General features: G+C 40.4%; 1 protein-coding gene across 2 annotated transcripts in view; it reads left to right on the top strand.

The window, feature by feature from the left end:
- LOC117260150 (CUB and sushi domain-containing protein 1-like) overlaps window positions 1–15,729 on the top strand; it is a 529,510-nt gene that overhangs the window by 470,682 nt on the left and 43,099 nt on the right. For both annotated transcript variants that reach the window (XM_078176328.1, XM_078176324.1), the window contains exons 52-57: window positions 3,676–3,864; window positions 3,973–4,158; window positions 5,541–5,738; window positions 7,257–7,430; window positions 9,602–9,775; window positions 10,088–10,261. In XM_078176328.1, the coding sequence (XP_078032454.1) occupies window positions 3,676–3,864; window positions 3,973–4,158; window positions 5,541–5,738; window positions 7,257–7,430; window positions 9,602–9,775; window positions 10,088–10,261 (1,095 nt within the window). The remainder of the gene's footprint in view (window positions 1–3,675; window positions 3,865–3,972; window positions 4,159–5,540; window positions 5,739–7,256; window positions 7,431–9,601; window positions 9,776–10,087; window positions 10,262–15,729) is intronic.

The following is a 15,729-nucleotide window of genomic DNA, read 5'->3' as shown; positions in this document are numbered from 1 at the left end:
GTGAGTCACAAGGTCGGTCTCCTGGCTCTCTATACTGAAAAAATGTGTGATGTATTTTAGTCTGTGGGTTATATCAGCACAATGGCCTGAAGTAATAGTATTGTCTTTTCCCCATGGTCTTGTATTGCTCTGACAACGGCAGCTATACAGAGAACAGAAATTTATAGTTAAGCCTTTACACTTACCATACACTATTAATGCTCTGGTGAGCCTTATATTGAAGTACGCTATACTATATGTATTGCATATGTATGTTTATGAATTGTTTAGAACATGGACTTCTTTGAAGGGCTATTTGAGGTGTAAGACTTGATTTGAGGGTTAGTGAAACAATTACGTTTAGGTTTGGGGGAAGGAGATGTACTATGTCTGCATTTTTCTTATTATTCTTTAAATTGCATTGTTCTTAATTGTATCATGTTTATATATCCACTGACCTTTCCAAAATCAGTAATAGCCTCATTGCTTGTGCACAGGCTTCATGGTGATTCACTTTAAAATTCCATTCCTCTCTTTCTTTCTCAGTCTGTCTTGACTGTTTGTTTTTTTCTGCTTGAATATGTGTGTGTGTGTGTGTGTGCGTGTGTGTGTGTTTCAGGGTGTCAGGCTGTAAATAATTATGGGAGTTAATACGTTTTAAGTGGGTATCAGCAATGGTACTGTAGTAGTATCGATAATATCTATCTCAGCACATTTTTACAGCATATGTGAGAACAAAGCTAATATATTTCTCACATAAACATTTAGGGTTTTGTATTAGTCAGCTGAACCTTTCTGAAATGGAACCAAACCCTAAAATAAAAAGTTTGTCATTATCTCAGGGAGGCATAGTTGTTGGTAGCTGTCACAGATGAGTAAAAGTTTATGGAAAAAATAGACAAAAAAGACAAACATTGTGTTGGCACTAATTTAGTATGCATATACTCACTGGCCACTTTTTTAGGTACACCTGTTCAACTGGTTGTTAACGCAATTAGCTAACCTGCCAATCACGTGGCAGCAACTCAATGCATTTAGGCATGTAGACATGGTCAAGACGACCTGCTGAAGTTCAAACCGAGCATCAGAATGGGAAAGAAATGTGATTTAAGTGACTTTGAACATGGCCAGACGGGCTGGTCTGAGTATTTCAGAAACTGCTGATCTACTGGGATTTTCACACACAACCATCTCTAGGGTTTACAGAGGATGGTCTGAAAAAGAGAAAATATCCAGTGAGCAGCAGTTCTCTGGGTGAAAATGCCTTGTTGATGCCAGAGGTCAGAGGAGAACGGCCAGACTGGTTCAAGATGATAGAAAGGCAACAATAACTCAAAAACACACTCGTTACAACCAAGGTATGCAGAAGACCATCTCTGTAACAACAACACGTCGAACTTTGAAGCAGATGGGCTACAGCAGCAGAAGACCACACTGAGTGCCACTCCTGTCAGCTAACAACAGGAAACTGAGGCTACACACAGGCTCACAAAAATTGGACAATAGAAGAATGGAAAAATGTTGCCTGGTCTGATGAGTTTGGATTTCTGCTGCAACATTCAGATGGTCGGGTCAGAATTTGGCGTAAACAGCATAAAAGCATGGATCCATTCTGCCTTGTATCAACGGTTCAGGCTGCTGGTGGTGGTGTTATGGTGTGGGGGATATTTTCTTGGCACACTTTGGGCCCCTTTGTACCAACTGAGCATTGTTTAAATGACACAGCCTACCTGAGCTGACTGTGTCCATCCCTTTATGACCACAGTGTGCCCATCTTCCATCTTCCATGTCACAAAGCTCAGATCATCTCAAACTGGTTTCTTGAACATGACAGTGAGTTCTCTGTACTCCAATGGCCTCCACAGTCACCAGATCTCAATCCAATAGAGCACCTTTGGGATGTGGTGAAACGGGGGATACACATCATGGATGTGCAGCTGACAAATTTGCAGCAACTGTGTGATGCTATCATGTCAATATGGACCAAAATCTCTGAGGAATGTTTCCAGCACCTTGTTGAATCTATGCCATGAAGAATTAAGGCATGGCGTTCAGATGAAGCTGCCCAACCATTCTAACAGTACCAATACTTAGTGCTATTTTAGGAGTGAAAATTACTTACATTTTAACTAAGAGTGAGTAAACCAAACCATCATGACGTTATCCAAAATGTATTGGTGAACTCTACCATTTCTTTTTTGTTTCTTTAGCAAGTGGCCACGGTATAAACACCATAATATATTTCAAGGTGTCCCAATAAAGTGTGTGTCATCATCCCACAGCTGACAGACAAAGACTCAACTAACTCTCGCTGCCTTTTCCTGTATAGCATATGCACAAGACATGTGCTTTAACATACACCATAAAAATATTCACAATGTATTGTCTGATGGAAATTTCCCTTCTGTCTTCCCCAGTATCCCACTGGGATTAATAAAATGCTGCATCTGCATCTCCTTATTGTTTCACAGTTAAATGTGGGTGTGATGTGCCCAAGATGTGTTCGGGTTTTTTTTAAGTAATTTAAAAGGCAAGCGTGAAGGGGGAGAGAGAGGGAGTGACGTGTAGCAAAGGGCCACGGGCTGGAGTCGAACCCGGGCCGCTGCGGCAACGGCCTTGTACATGGGGTGCCTGCTCTACCACTAAGCCACCGACGCCCCAGATTTTTCTCTGTAGAAATTCAAATTTCAATCTTTTCCGCAGACTGGAAAGGAAGTAATTTCAACCCTGACGGTCCCAATAAAATTGTCAGTGCAATTCAGTATTAAACAACAACTGATCCTAGGATATGGATGCTCTGAGATAAAATCTTATCCAAGATGAGTCCATGTCCCTTTATTAGAATTATAAACATTCAGGAGTAAGGAACTGAAGGACTTGGCCTTCATCCGCTGACTGTATATTTCTGCAGCTACAGAATGATCATGTTGGAGAGAAGTGCTGTGATAAGATATAAAATTAGTGGTGCAGATAGAACAGATTGATTTTAGAGCAGATAGAGTGAGCAAAAGGGGGGGCCATAAGACTCATTGGGGAGAGGGAGACATAAGATTCTTCTTGGAAAGAGAGGTTTATAGATGAAAATGAAAATTACTGTGACTCTGTTGTCCTGACTGGAGTGGGAAAGTCATTCCACCAACGTGAAGCCAAAAGGGAGGAGAGCCAAGACCAGGTGGAGCAATGACCACATCGGACAGGGAAGGGAGAGCCAAGTGGTCCGTTGTGGCGTGTTGTGCCGGGTGTTTAGATTGTTCTCCATGCTCTAGCAGTTATGCTTTTATACTCCGTTCCATGAAGACAAAAACATTTTATTACTTGGAAAGGGTTCTGAATAACCACTTAATTTGCTAGCAGTTTACTAGCTGAATGTTTGTGTTGGTAAGATGTTCACAGGCTTGTAAATTGCTACATATGTTGACTAACTCACTGACACTGTTGCTAGCTGTAATGCCAGAAGGGACATATAGGTGATATTTGTCTTTACCCAAAATGCCTGGTTATCAGAGGAATATTGCCATGTAATTTCCAGACACACTGTTTTTATTGAAAATACCCATGGAGCTAACCTACAGTTGTCTCCCCCGCAACTTATTTTCAGCACAGAAAATGAATTAGATTAGACATTAGTTTCCTGTGAAGTGTGAGCACAGAGAAATACTTTTTATTAAATTTCTCTTTGTCTCTCTGTATCCTCAGCTGCCTACTGTAGCATTAATGATCCTCCAGTGAATGGTGGCGTTGTCAATCGGACCAAGCTCCGTCCAGGTAGCAGACTTCAGTTCTATTGTAACCGTGGTTACCGTCTGGTCGGCTCAAGCAATGCAACCTGCAGGCTCCACCCCAATGGACTCTATCAGTGGGATACACCACCACCTTTTTGTCAAGGTAAACTTTTAAACACATTCTTCATCAAATGTAAGTGATGATGGAAAAAGATGACAGGCAGTTTAAGAAGGATTCCCCTACAACACTTCTCTCTTTGTGATGCGGCAGCTATCTCATGTGGAATCCCTCAGTCGCCAGGCAACGGCAGCTTCCATGCTAACCAGTATACTGTTGGTAGCCAGGTCACCTACCACTGTAACCATGGTTTCCACCTTGACCCTGGTGTTCAAATGACAGCAGTGTGTTTGGAGGACGGCAGCTGGAGTAATGCTGCCTCAGCCCCCAGATGCCTACGTAAGTCTTTCTTTTGTTATTTAAGGGCAGTTAAGAGTTGAGTTGATAAAGAAAAATAAATATTAACTCAAGGTCCACTTATTAGCTGTTTTCTGAGTTTTTCACCACATCTTGCAGTCTACCTCAGTGGACAGTGGGGTTTTCTCAGTTGTCCTATTTGTCATGCTGTCTCTGTGACATGACAACTGTTACTGTTCTAAGGTCAAGAGTACATTTAACATTCACATCAATTAGAAAGTGTATATGGCCAATTAAATTCTGGGTGGTATGTAAAATGATAGATTTTTATCATCTATAATTTTAAATCATACATTTCAGAGGTATGTGTGTTATTTAGTTTTGGCATGTATGTGAACTAAACAGCTTGGTCAGTGGCCACCGGCATGTGATTCGACACACAAGGACCCCTTTAGCGGCTTTATGAGACACGCTAGGCTTTTAACTAACCAGAGTGTAAACCCATCCTTGAAAATAACGTAGTATGAAGAGCCAGAAGGTCCACGTAGGGAAGAGATCAGGGTGGCGGATGGTTCAAACAAACACAGGACTTTCACCCAGGAGACTGCTGTTTGTGTCCCATGTAGGCTATACCCAACTCAGAATTATGTCAGTCGAGTCAGATTGTTGTTAAACATGAATTTTGGACAATTCATAGTTTTGTATCCATATAAAGTTATAAAGTTTGAACAAGCTCAGCGGTTAATGTAGTAAACAAGCTAAAAGTGCAAATGACATCACATTTCAAACAAAAGCCAGAGACTGCTGTATTAAGTTGCTGTGAGTTGTAAATTCACCACTTCTCAGCAGAGGAAAGAAGATAATGTTATCACAGAGCCTTATGGTGCAAAGCCTCTTCTCCTCTGTGCTGCTGCATTATGTCCGCAGCTGTGTGTACCAAAGATTATCGTGAAAGTCAAGAGCTCACTCCACAGCAAAATCTGGGAGCCACAGTGTCCCCAGAAGTACACTGCAAAGCACACTGACTGGCAAATGAATGAATAAATAGATAAACAACAGCTGGAGTTGAAGCCATCTCAGTTGACTGAAGAGACTCTGATTGACGATTCGAATTTCCAACTTTCAAGGGGTAGCCCACAAGTCCAAAACCAAAAGTCAACATTGTCACATATGTTTTATTTATTGTAGTTTTGGTGACACACAGCTCCTGACCGTCCAAAACTGACACTAAAGGGGTACCTAGAGCATTAAAGTTTTAAGCATAAGGTCACTGACCAAGTTGCCTTATTTGACGAGTTGGGAGTGAGAACGTGTGACTGAAACCATACGGCAGTAAATACATCACAGTTAAGGACACAAATTAAGCTTAAAAACCCTAATTGAATGTTTCATTTATTGTAATCTGATTACATTTTATTTTTCAGCAATCCACTGCCCCAGCACTGAGGGCACCCTGTCCGAACACATGGCCGCCCGCCTGCTATCTGGCAGGCTCGGAGAGTTTGGTTCTATGCTGATGCTGGAATGCTCATCAGGGTACTACTTGGGCGTGGGGCATCGGACACTTCGCTGCCTTGCCAACGGGACCTGGGAGGGGTCAGATGACATAGCTGCATGCAAGAGTAAGTACTGATATAAACATGAACACTATTGTGACATTGTGAAATCTCCACTGCTTCCATCAAACCATCTGACCTCTACCCCCCTCTGAACAAGATAATAAAACTTCACTATGATATTATGTTTTGTGCGCTTGTTCACCTCCCCCGGCACTCTGGATGACACATAACTTTATTTATGAGTCTATACAGACGTAGAGCCTAGTATTTTATTATAAGATTCCTTTTAAACTGAGTTGATACACACATATTCACTTATAGGAGGTGCTCCGCAGCCTTCTGTACTCGACACTGCACAGTTCTTATGTGATGTTAGTTTCTGACAACTGGCTTGAATGGGGGCGAGAAACTATATAAACCAAGGGATAAAAAAGAAACCTTGTACACTCACACATACACACACATAAACGCACCTGCATGAGCAGGGAACACATGCACACACAGACTATCGAAAGAATGAAACTGCAATGCAGTTGCTGCCACAACCTGTCATGAATGAGTTATCAAAACAGCACACCCACCCTGTTACAAGCAAAACAGTTGAGGAAAAGTCAAAGAATGTTATTTCTCTGTGTGCCAAGAAAGCATGGGATTTTCAGTTGGTTTGAGTAGAAGCATAGCAGAGTGTCATACTGGTCACCACAGGTCTATCGGGTTTGATGGTAGGAAAGGGACAGCTTGAGAGGGAGTCACTTTCTGTGAGTGTTTGTGTTTATGCATTCCTACTACCACTTCTATCTTTAAATGAGTTACCACCCGGCACATTGTCTTGGGACTGTGACAACTATTTTAAACAGAATGCAGCCTGTGTTTCCTAAATGTGGGGTATATGTGGGCAATAGTGGAAGATTGGTTTTTCAAATAGGGTGTTACTAGGCAATGTGCCTTTGCTGTTTTTTTTTCATAAAGGGAAGTTGTAAGAGAGCACTGAGACTTAGAAAACTTTCCAATAGGCTACAGAATTTCTCAGCGTTGCATAATATATGGCACACCAATGAAAAAGTGAAATGGGTCTACTTGAAAAGTTTAACAAATGATTAAAAATTGAAATCTATCTTACATTAGACCAGTGGTTTTCTAACTTTATCGTCTACATTTTCAATTTACTTTGTCGTTTTTTTCATGATCCAGTATTTGGGTTGACCTACCTAACACTGCAGCAGCTCTAGGGGATTTGGCAATATAACAGAGGCGTCTATTGTTTAAGTTGGCCAGTGGTTTGAAAACAGCGTCTCAGAAGATATTAACGAAACAAAGATCTTAAATCCTCTGACCTAAATCTAATTCAGCCAGGTATTCCATTGGAAAACTCAATTTACAGTGTTTAAACTCAGGATGACTTATAGTGTCATTTTACCTACATGATATTATGAAAACTCGGCCACATCTTCCACCTCACTCTCAGATTTTTGGAAAATACAAAATATAGCAGTACAAGTTGCCTCGTAATGCTATGTAATATCTCATTTTCACTGCCCATGTGCAACAACATGATGTCATCATATTTATTTTATCGTTTAGTCATCTCCTGTGGTGAGCTTCCTTCTCCACCCTTTGGGACCAAACTGGGGACGTTGACCACATTTGGAGCAACTGCAATCTTTATGTGTAACCATGGTTACACGCTGGTGGGGTCACATGTCAGAGAGTGCGGTGCTGATGGGCTGTGGAGTGGTGCAGAGACCAGATGTCTGGGTAAGGTCCATTAAATGTGACAGGATGTGCATTGTGTTGTAACAATCTGATCACTAATGAAAGTAAATTCAACAGGTTGAATCATTAAAAACAGAAGAGAGGGTGTATTTATTGGGAATGAAATGTTAAAAAAAACGACTCATACAAGGCTTTGATTTAAAAGGTCTTTGTATAAAATCCAATCTGATTAGTGCTCGGTATCAACGGTCAGACTGGCTGTATTTTCAGTCCTATACAACATCGCATCCAAGACAAAGACAGCGTCATGCTAATTTACAGTATGTGCCAAATATAAAATGCACATACTGTGTTGAGAATCCTACTATTTGTCTGCCGTAAGCAGTGTTATCACTATATCTTGCACAACTTGTGTAGAGAGGGATAAGTTGTGCGAAGGATCTGTGTCAAGGACTTTTTGTAACAATTTAATTTCTAATGGAAATGTGTGAGCGTATAAATTTACACCCAGGCTTCATTAATGCATGGGATTGCTACAGGTGTCGAGGTAAAGGCCATGGGAATTAGACCAGCAAAAAGTAAGATGAACTACACACATGCCTCAGTAACTCAAATGATCTACTACTGAGACATTTTATTACTTAATACATTAAGGGCTTGATTTAGACCTTCGATATGCACTAACCAGAGATGATTAATCCTGATTTTACTTACACCCTCTATCCCAGTGATTCAGCCTTTGAGTTACATGCCTGAATAAGAAGCCTCATGCAGGTTGCACTTTTTATGTGATGAATGTATAAATCAAAGCGTGCCCAGCTTCACATTATTATTCTAACATTCTGATGCCAACAAGGATCGGCAAAATATACCTAAAAGTTTATTTAAATTTGTAGCCACTAAATCACAATTTAAACATTACCATGAATGTGGACTTTATTTGGGTAAATGCCAGTTAGCTGTGCTGCATTTGTCAACGCAGGCTGTATAGGCACTAGTTAGGGATTGGGATTGAAAAATTGTACATCAGAATATAGTGTTTTGTAATATTTTCTTCAGATTTTCATTTAACCTAAAGTAACCAACCTTGACAGTCTGATTGTAATTAAGCTTTGTAAAGTCCCTTCCCTGGAAGTGTTTTATATTTTTACATATTTACATAAAGAAATCTGCTTCAAGCTGACTTATGATTTACCCAATTCTCTTATGGAATTTTGTTTATCATTCATTAAAGAAATGTGTCTCTCTCTAAACTAAGCAAAACATCTGTTCCTCACAATTTATAAAGGCCAGAATTTGCAGTGTGTAACTTGTAGCATTTTTATAATATTCCTCTGTGTATTCAGAGGACACAAATATTGATGACCGCCTCCCAAAAATGATATTACAGTTTGCCTCAGAAGTACCCTCAAACATGTTTACTGATAAAAACAGTTTTGCTATTCATGATAAAAAAATGTTTTACATCTGGTGTTTTGGTGGTTTTATAAAATCAGATATCTGGGGTGATAATTTTGAGTGGATGGTGTTCAGAAAAGTGGTAGAAATATCGGCATTACATCAGCAGTAATCTCACATGAGTTTTGCAAAATAATCAATGTTCCAGATGCTTGTTTTCACAAGATGAATCATAATTCGAGAGAGTGTATTATGTGTAAAGTATTTGATAAAAAAACCTGTACTAAGTGAGGAATACATCAAAAATGACTGGTATTGACTTCATGAGACGCAAAAACATGCAGCGAGGGTCGACCGTGAAACATTTGTGATTGGTCTCTTCATAGTTGAATTGGTACTGAATACAATTTAATGATTCTCCACACCTCAGCTCTAAAGTTGTGTACTACAATTTACTTGCTCAAGTTTAAAGAAATCAAGAAAGGATGTGGTACTTAAAGGCCACTTAGAGAACTAAGAGAAACTGTGTTAATGTGCTGGTTTTAACAGACATGAGGGCAGTTACTGAGCTGGGCTTTCATTCAACATTGATTTGTAGATGCACTGATGACATCACTCCCACCACCAAGCCAAAGTTTAAGTGTTGAAATGACATTGTTTGGCAGTCCAAGTGTTGAGGTGATGAGCTAGAGTACCTGCTTTAAGGTTGAACATTGAACCAGCACTCATCACTTTAAAGCCAGACATAGGGAACATGAATTTAAGTTGTTTTCCATTATGCTGCATTAATCTCTATCATTTTCTCTCCCCTTTAGCTGGCCACTGTGACTCCCCAGATCCTATAGTCAATGGGCACATTAGTGGAGATGGCTCTAGTTACCGTGACACCGTGGTGTACCAGTGCATGTTAGGGTATCGCCTAATTGGTACATCAGTCAGGATCTGCCAGCAAGACCATCGGTGGTCTGGAACAACTCCTGTCTGCGTCCGTAAGTTCTTTATGATACTAAAACCATTGTAATTCATCTGTATTGTATGATGATTCATTGCTCTTTCAGTTAATGTGAAAAACTAAAAATACTTTCCTATATAAAGTAAATCCATGTAACACAAGAGTCTTAAAAGAAGTCACACATTTTAAGGCCTTTCCGGGGCTTTCAGTGACTATCTCAGCAGCATCTATATGTTCCAGCAAGAAGTTGAAATTATCACAAAATAACAAGTGGGAAATAGTACAATGCAGCACATAATACTTTTTCTACACCTCATATTTCTCATCATGCTTTTCTCCCATCCCTCAGCTATCACTTGTGGTCACCCCGGCAACCCAGGCAACGGGCGGACCAATGGCAGCGAGTTCAACCTCAATGATGTTGTCAACTTCACCTGCAACAGAGGTTACATTCTCAGCGGAAATGCTCGCGCTCAGTGCCGGCTCAACGGACAGTGGAGCAGCCCCCTACCTGTCTGCAAAGGTCACAAACACAAATATTAACACAGAGTTACAGCCTTATACCTGTGTTCATCCCTGTAATTGCTTTATTTGAATCAGCTCATCAGAAGATAACCCTCTGTAGAACAATAATTTAGCCTGGGGAAGAAAACTTTGATTTTCTCACATGCCTCAATGATCTCTTTAAAGCATTTAATTGAAAATAGTGTCAGTTAGTACAGACCCCAAGTAAATATACAGTACAGGCCAAAAGTTTGGACACACCTTCTCATTCAATGCGTTTTCTTTATTTTCATGACTATTTACATTGTAGATTCTCACTGAAGGCATCAAAACTATGAATGAACACATGTGGAGTTATGTACTTAACAAAAAAAGGTGAAATAACTGAAAACATGTTTTATATTCTAGTTTCTTCAAAATAGCCACCCTTTGCTCTGATTACTGCTTTGCACACTCTTGGCATTCTCTCAATGAGCTTCAAGAGGTAGTCACCTGAAATGGTTTTCCAACAGTCTTGAAGGAGTTCCCAGAGGTGTTTAGCACTTGTTGGCCCCTTTGCCTTCACTCTGCGGTCCAGCTCACCCCAAACCATCTCGATTGGGTTCAGGTCCGGTGACTGTGGAGGCCAGGTCATCTGCCGCAGCACTCCATCACTCTCCTTCTTGGTCAAATAGCCCTTACACAGCCTGGAGGTGTGTTTGGGGTCATTGTCCTGTTGAAAAATAAATGATCGTCCAACTAAACGCAAACTGGATGGGATGGCATGTCGCTGCAGGATGCTGTGGTAGCCATGCTGGTTCAGTGTGCCTTCAATTTTGAATAAATCCCCAACAGTGTCACCAGCAAAACACCCCCACACCATCACACCTCCTCCTCCATGCTTCACAGTGGGAACCAGGCATGTGGAATCCATCCGTTCACCTTTTCTGCGTCTCACAAAGACACGGCGGTTGGAACCAAAGATCTCAAATTTGGACTCATCAGACCAAAGCACAGATTTCCACTGGTCTAATGTCCATTCCTTGTGTTTCTTGGCCCAAACAAATCTCTTCTGCTTGTTGCCTCTCCTTAGCAGTGGTTTCCTAGCAGCTATTTGACCATGAAGGCCTGATTGGCGCAGTCTCCTCTTAACAGTTGTTCTAGAGATGGGTCTGCTGCTAGAACTCTGTGTGGCATTCATCTGGTCTCTGATCTGAGCTGCTGTTAACTTGCCATTTCTGAGGCTGGTGACTCGGATGAACTTATCCTCAGAAGCAGAGGTGACTCTTGGTCTTCCTTTCCTGGGTCGGTCCTCATGTGTGCCAGTTTCGTTGTAGCGCTTGATGGTTTTTGCGACTCCACTTGGGGACACATTTAAAGTTTTTGCAATTTTCCGGACTGACTGACCTTCATTTCTTAAAGTAATGATGGCCACTCGTTTTTCTTTAGTTAGCTGATTGGTTCTTGCCATAATATGAATTTTAACAGTTGTCCAATAGGGCTGTCGGCTGTGTATTAACCTGACTTCTGCACAACACAACTGATGGTCCCAACCCCATTGATAAAGCAAGAAATTCCACTAATTAACCCTGATAAGGCACACCTGTGAAGTGGAAACCATTTCAGGTGACTACCTCTTGAAGCTCATCGAGAGAATGCCAAGAGTGTGCAAAGCAGTAATCAGAGCAAAGGGTGGCTATTTTGAAGAAACTAGAATATAAAACATGTTTTCAGTTATTTCACCTTTTTTTGTTAAGTACATAACTCCACATGTGTTCATTCATAGTTTTGATGCCTTCAGTGAGAATCTATAATGTAAATAGTCATGAAAATAAAGAAAACGCATTGAATGAGAAGGTGTGTCCAAACTTTTGGCCTGTACTGTATACAAATATTGGTTAATTAGTGTATTTACAAAACTGACACAGACACCATTCTCTTTTACAGTATATAAAAATAAGAAAAAAAATGAGAAAAAGATAAAGCACCCAACCCACTCAACCTAGACACCCAAAACAAAATCGAAGGATCCTACTTTAAATTAGTAACAAGAATCTGCAAATGGCATCACACAGTTATCTTCTCCAGATACTGAATAAAAGGTTGCCAGATGGCGTCAAAAAGATTCACCTGCTCATTTCCAATATATCTGATCCTCTCCACCTCACGAGTACTGACAAGATCATCAAGCCACATATTCACATCAGGGATATTTTTACCCTTTCACAACATCAGCAAGCATTTCTTAGCTGACATAAGGAAGTAGTTGACAAGTCGTCCTTGAGCTGATGTGATGTTGTTAAATGTCTCTGGAATATTAAAAATAATAGTTTGTGGTTCAGGCTCAAATCTTGATCAAGAATGTCTGAAATCATATGGAAAATGTTGCACCAGTACATATTATACAACAGTGTATTAGAGTGGCTTCGTTAGGTTGACACTTGTTGCAACATGCCTCAACGATGAATGAAGAATCCAAAAAGATAATTTGTGATGAATTGAAGCAGGGAACCAAGTTTAACAACAGCAAAAATATTACACTATAAAAAGTCTCATGCACAGATATGTAGCGTACTGCTTTAACTTACTGGAATGCAGGAGCAGAGTTCAAATACATGTGCTTGCCCGTGCATGTTATTTATATGTAAATGTATTAAATAGTAAGGTTTTAGAGAAATTGCATGTGTTTATGAAGCACTGATCTTATGACTGGGTAAATAAGATTTGGACGATACTGCACGAGTTGTGTGATATTCTGTAAACAGATGTTTTGATGTAGTTTTGCAGCTATCAAATATGACCCCCGTTTACTTCAGTTTGTCAAGAATATTTGTCGTTTTTGGCTTCTTTGTTTACTTTTGACTCAGGAAGTGACCAAATGATAAACACATGGTGACTTTGTGGGTAAAGTTTTCCTGTAGGAACTAGAAAAGTGAACGCATGCTTTGTCATTGTAGTGGATGACTGTAGTGGACGTTTCCGGGGGCCTTAACCTTTGTTTTCACTTTCAAAAGATTTGATGGAGATAACAGTTTGACTGACGTTGCCACCTCCTCAGATCGTAGCAGTTGGTTGAAATGTGATCTTAACCAAATCAAATGATGGCCTCATTGGATTTTCCTTTAAAACAATGGATGATCAGCATGTATTCAGTATGTGTTGGCCCGATTTGCTTCTAGCTACAGTATGTCAACTGGAACATTTTTGGCCGAATCTGCTGCCAGCAGACTGTAAAATTAAGACCTGAGTAATTGTAGCGTGAACTCACACTAACTGTAGCATTGAGCTGCATTCACCCACAATCAGAGTAGTGTCTCTAAATAGACTAACCAAATCATACGTGCGCACACACAGCTGGGTACATGTCCAGAGACACGTTCTTCTACTCTGCTAACCATGCGTGGTCGTTAGACTACAAGCCTCCCCAGACCTCCGGTAGTGTTAACAGTTATGATATCATAAAACACGCACACACAGGCATTCTGCACAGCCGTGAGAGCAGATCGATTCAATGTAGTTGTTCACATGGGTTTTCCATTGAGGGGATTCGTCCTCGCTTGCTTGCTTTCCCCATCTCCCTCACTTTTTCTGTCTTATCCTTCTCTCCCTCTCTCTCCCTCCCAGCAGCAGCTGTCAATTATGAGACTGAAACTTTCTTTGTTCCCATAGGGTGCCAGACACACACACACACACACACACACACACATATCCATGTCCCCCATGGACTTGAATTTGAGTGAAAGTCAGTCTCCCCTGTGGAAAATAAAACTCCACTCTTATTGGACTGGCATCCACCCAGAGAGCAGAGCAGAGTAGAAGGGACCAGAGGAGAGAGGAGAGAACAAAGAACTCCAGAAAACAGAGCGGGATATGACAAAAGAGCAGTTTAGAGAGGACCAGAACAGAGCAACAAAGATAATCTGAATTTATAACACTGTGATTAAGGGTTTAGTACCCTAAATGTACCCAGCTGTGTCCTGTTTTCTGGTGGCTGTTCTGTAAAGTTTCAGCTCCATCATGTTCAGAGTCAGTTGGTTTAGCTGTGCCCAAAATCTCTCCCTATTTACTGTACAGTGCACTACATTAAATGTTTACGTTTTGATTTAAGTCCTATTTGTGTGCCTTTCTGAGTAATATGTGCACTATATAGTGTCCTCAAAAATCCCCACAGTAGAATAAAAAAGATGCATACACGACATATCTGCTGCTCTATGCTAACAATCCCATAATGCAAATTGTCGCACTCTACAAATGCAAGAATGTGTTGTCCTGACCTGTCAAGGATGCCCAAAATTTCAGTTTACTGCTCACTTGAAAGCAACCTGTTGACTGTCTGTTCTACAGGAAGGAGTAAATGACTGAGAGATTTTGGATGCAGCCGATGTTATTTAAGCTGCCATGGTCGTCCGAATAATAGCTTCTCCAATTTCAAGAAATATTCTTGAAGTGTTGGACTCTTCTGTTTCCTTCTATTCAATTCTGTATTATCAACAGTAGTATTTTAATCCTAGATGTCTTAGCACAGTATATCATTCTATGCTCATGTGAACCACTTAAACCTAAAAGTCCAGTGTGTAAAATGTAGGGGGACTAAGTCTTCTAGCAGCGAGGATTGCAGACTGCAACCAGCTGAAACTTCTCCTGGTTAGGATTCCTTCAGTGTTCGTTGTTCAGGAGGTTTTTACCAGGAGCTGAATTATCCGCAGAGGTCTCTTCATCTTTAAAAAAAGTGGACCAGGTGATTAAAATTGGTAAAAAAAAAATAAAAAATAAAAAAAAACCCTGTATAAAGCAGTTTCACATCACAAATCTGTGTTTCTCCTACACTGATTGCCAAGTCACAGACAGCTTGCTTGCCCAGTGCAACAGATGTGTGCTCACCTTATTGCTGATCCAGGTGTTTTGGAGGTTTTAACCCTGACCCAAAACTGCAGAGGTCTCCACCTCTTCAAAACAAACAGACCAGATGATTTAAACAAGTAAAAACACTAAATAAATCAGTTTCATATTACAAATCAACATCAGATGCTGTTTGGCATGTCAGATACAGGCAGCTAACCTAGTACCTGTTAATTTGTGCTCACCTTTCTTCTAAGATAATTTAAGATTCAGGAGGTTGTTACTGGGAAATAAACTCGTATTAAGAGTGGTTTCACATTTAAATTGTTGATTTTCTGACAGCACTTACTGTCAAAGGGCTGCTAGCAATGGTTGCCAACGAGAAAATTCAAAACTTGACCCTATCTAGAGCCAGTGTTTAGTTTGTCTATTCTGGGCTACTGTAGAAACATGGCAGTGCATCATGGCAATCTCTGTAGACAAGGACCTGCTCTCTATGTAGATATAAACGCCTCATTTTAAGGTAACAAAAACACTACAATTTATATTTTCAGGAGATTATACACTAAGGAAAACATAATCTTTATTATATTCTATTTCTGCCAGTATATCCCCCTGAATCCTACACACTGGACCTTTAAATAAAGTGAAGAAACATTCCCGTATATA

The sequence above is a fragment of the Epinephelus lanceolatus genome, chromosome 2, assembly GCF_041903045.1.
Source record: "Epinephelus lanceolatus isolate andai-2023 chromosome 2, ASM4190304v1, whole genome shotgun sequence".
Classification (NCBI taxonomy): Eukaryota; Metazoa; Chordata; class Actinopteri; order Perciformes; family Serranidae; genus Epinephelus; species Epinephelus lanceolatus.
Note: the sequence above shows the minus strand (reverse complement) of the source record. Positions and strands in the feature narration are given on the sequence as shown.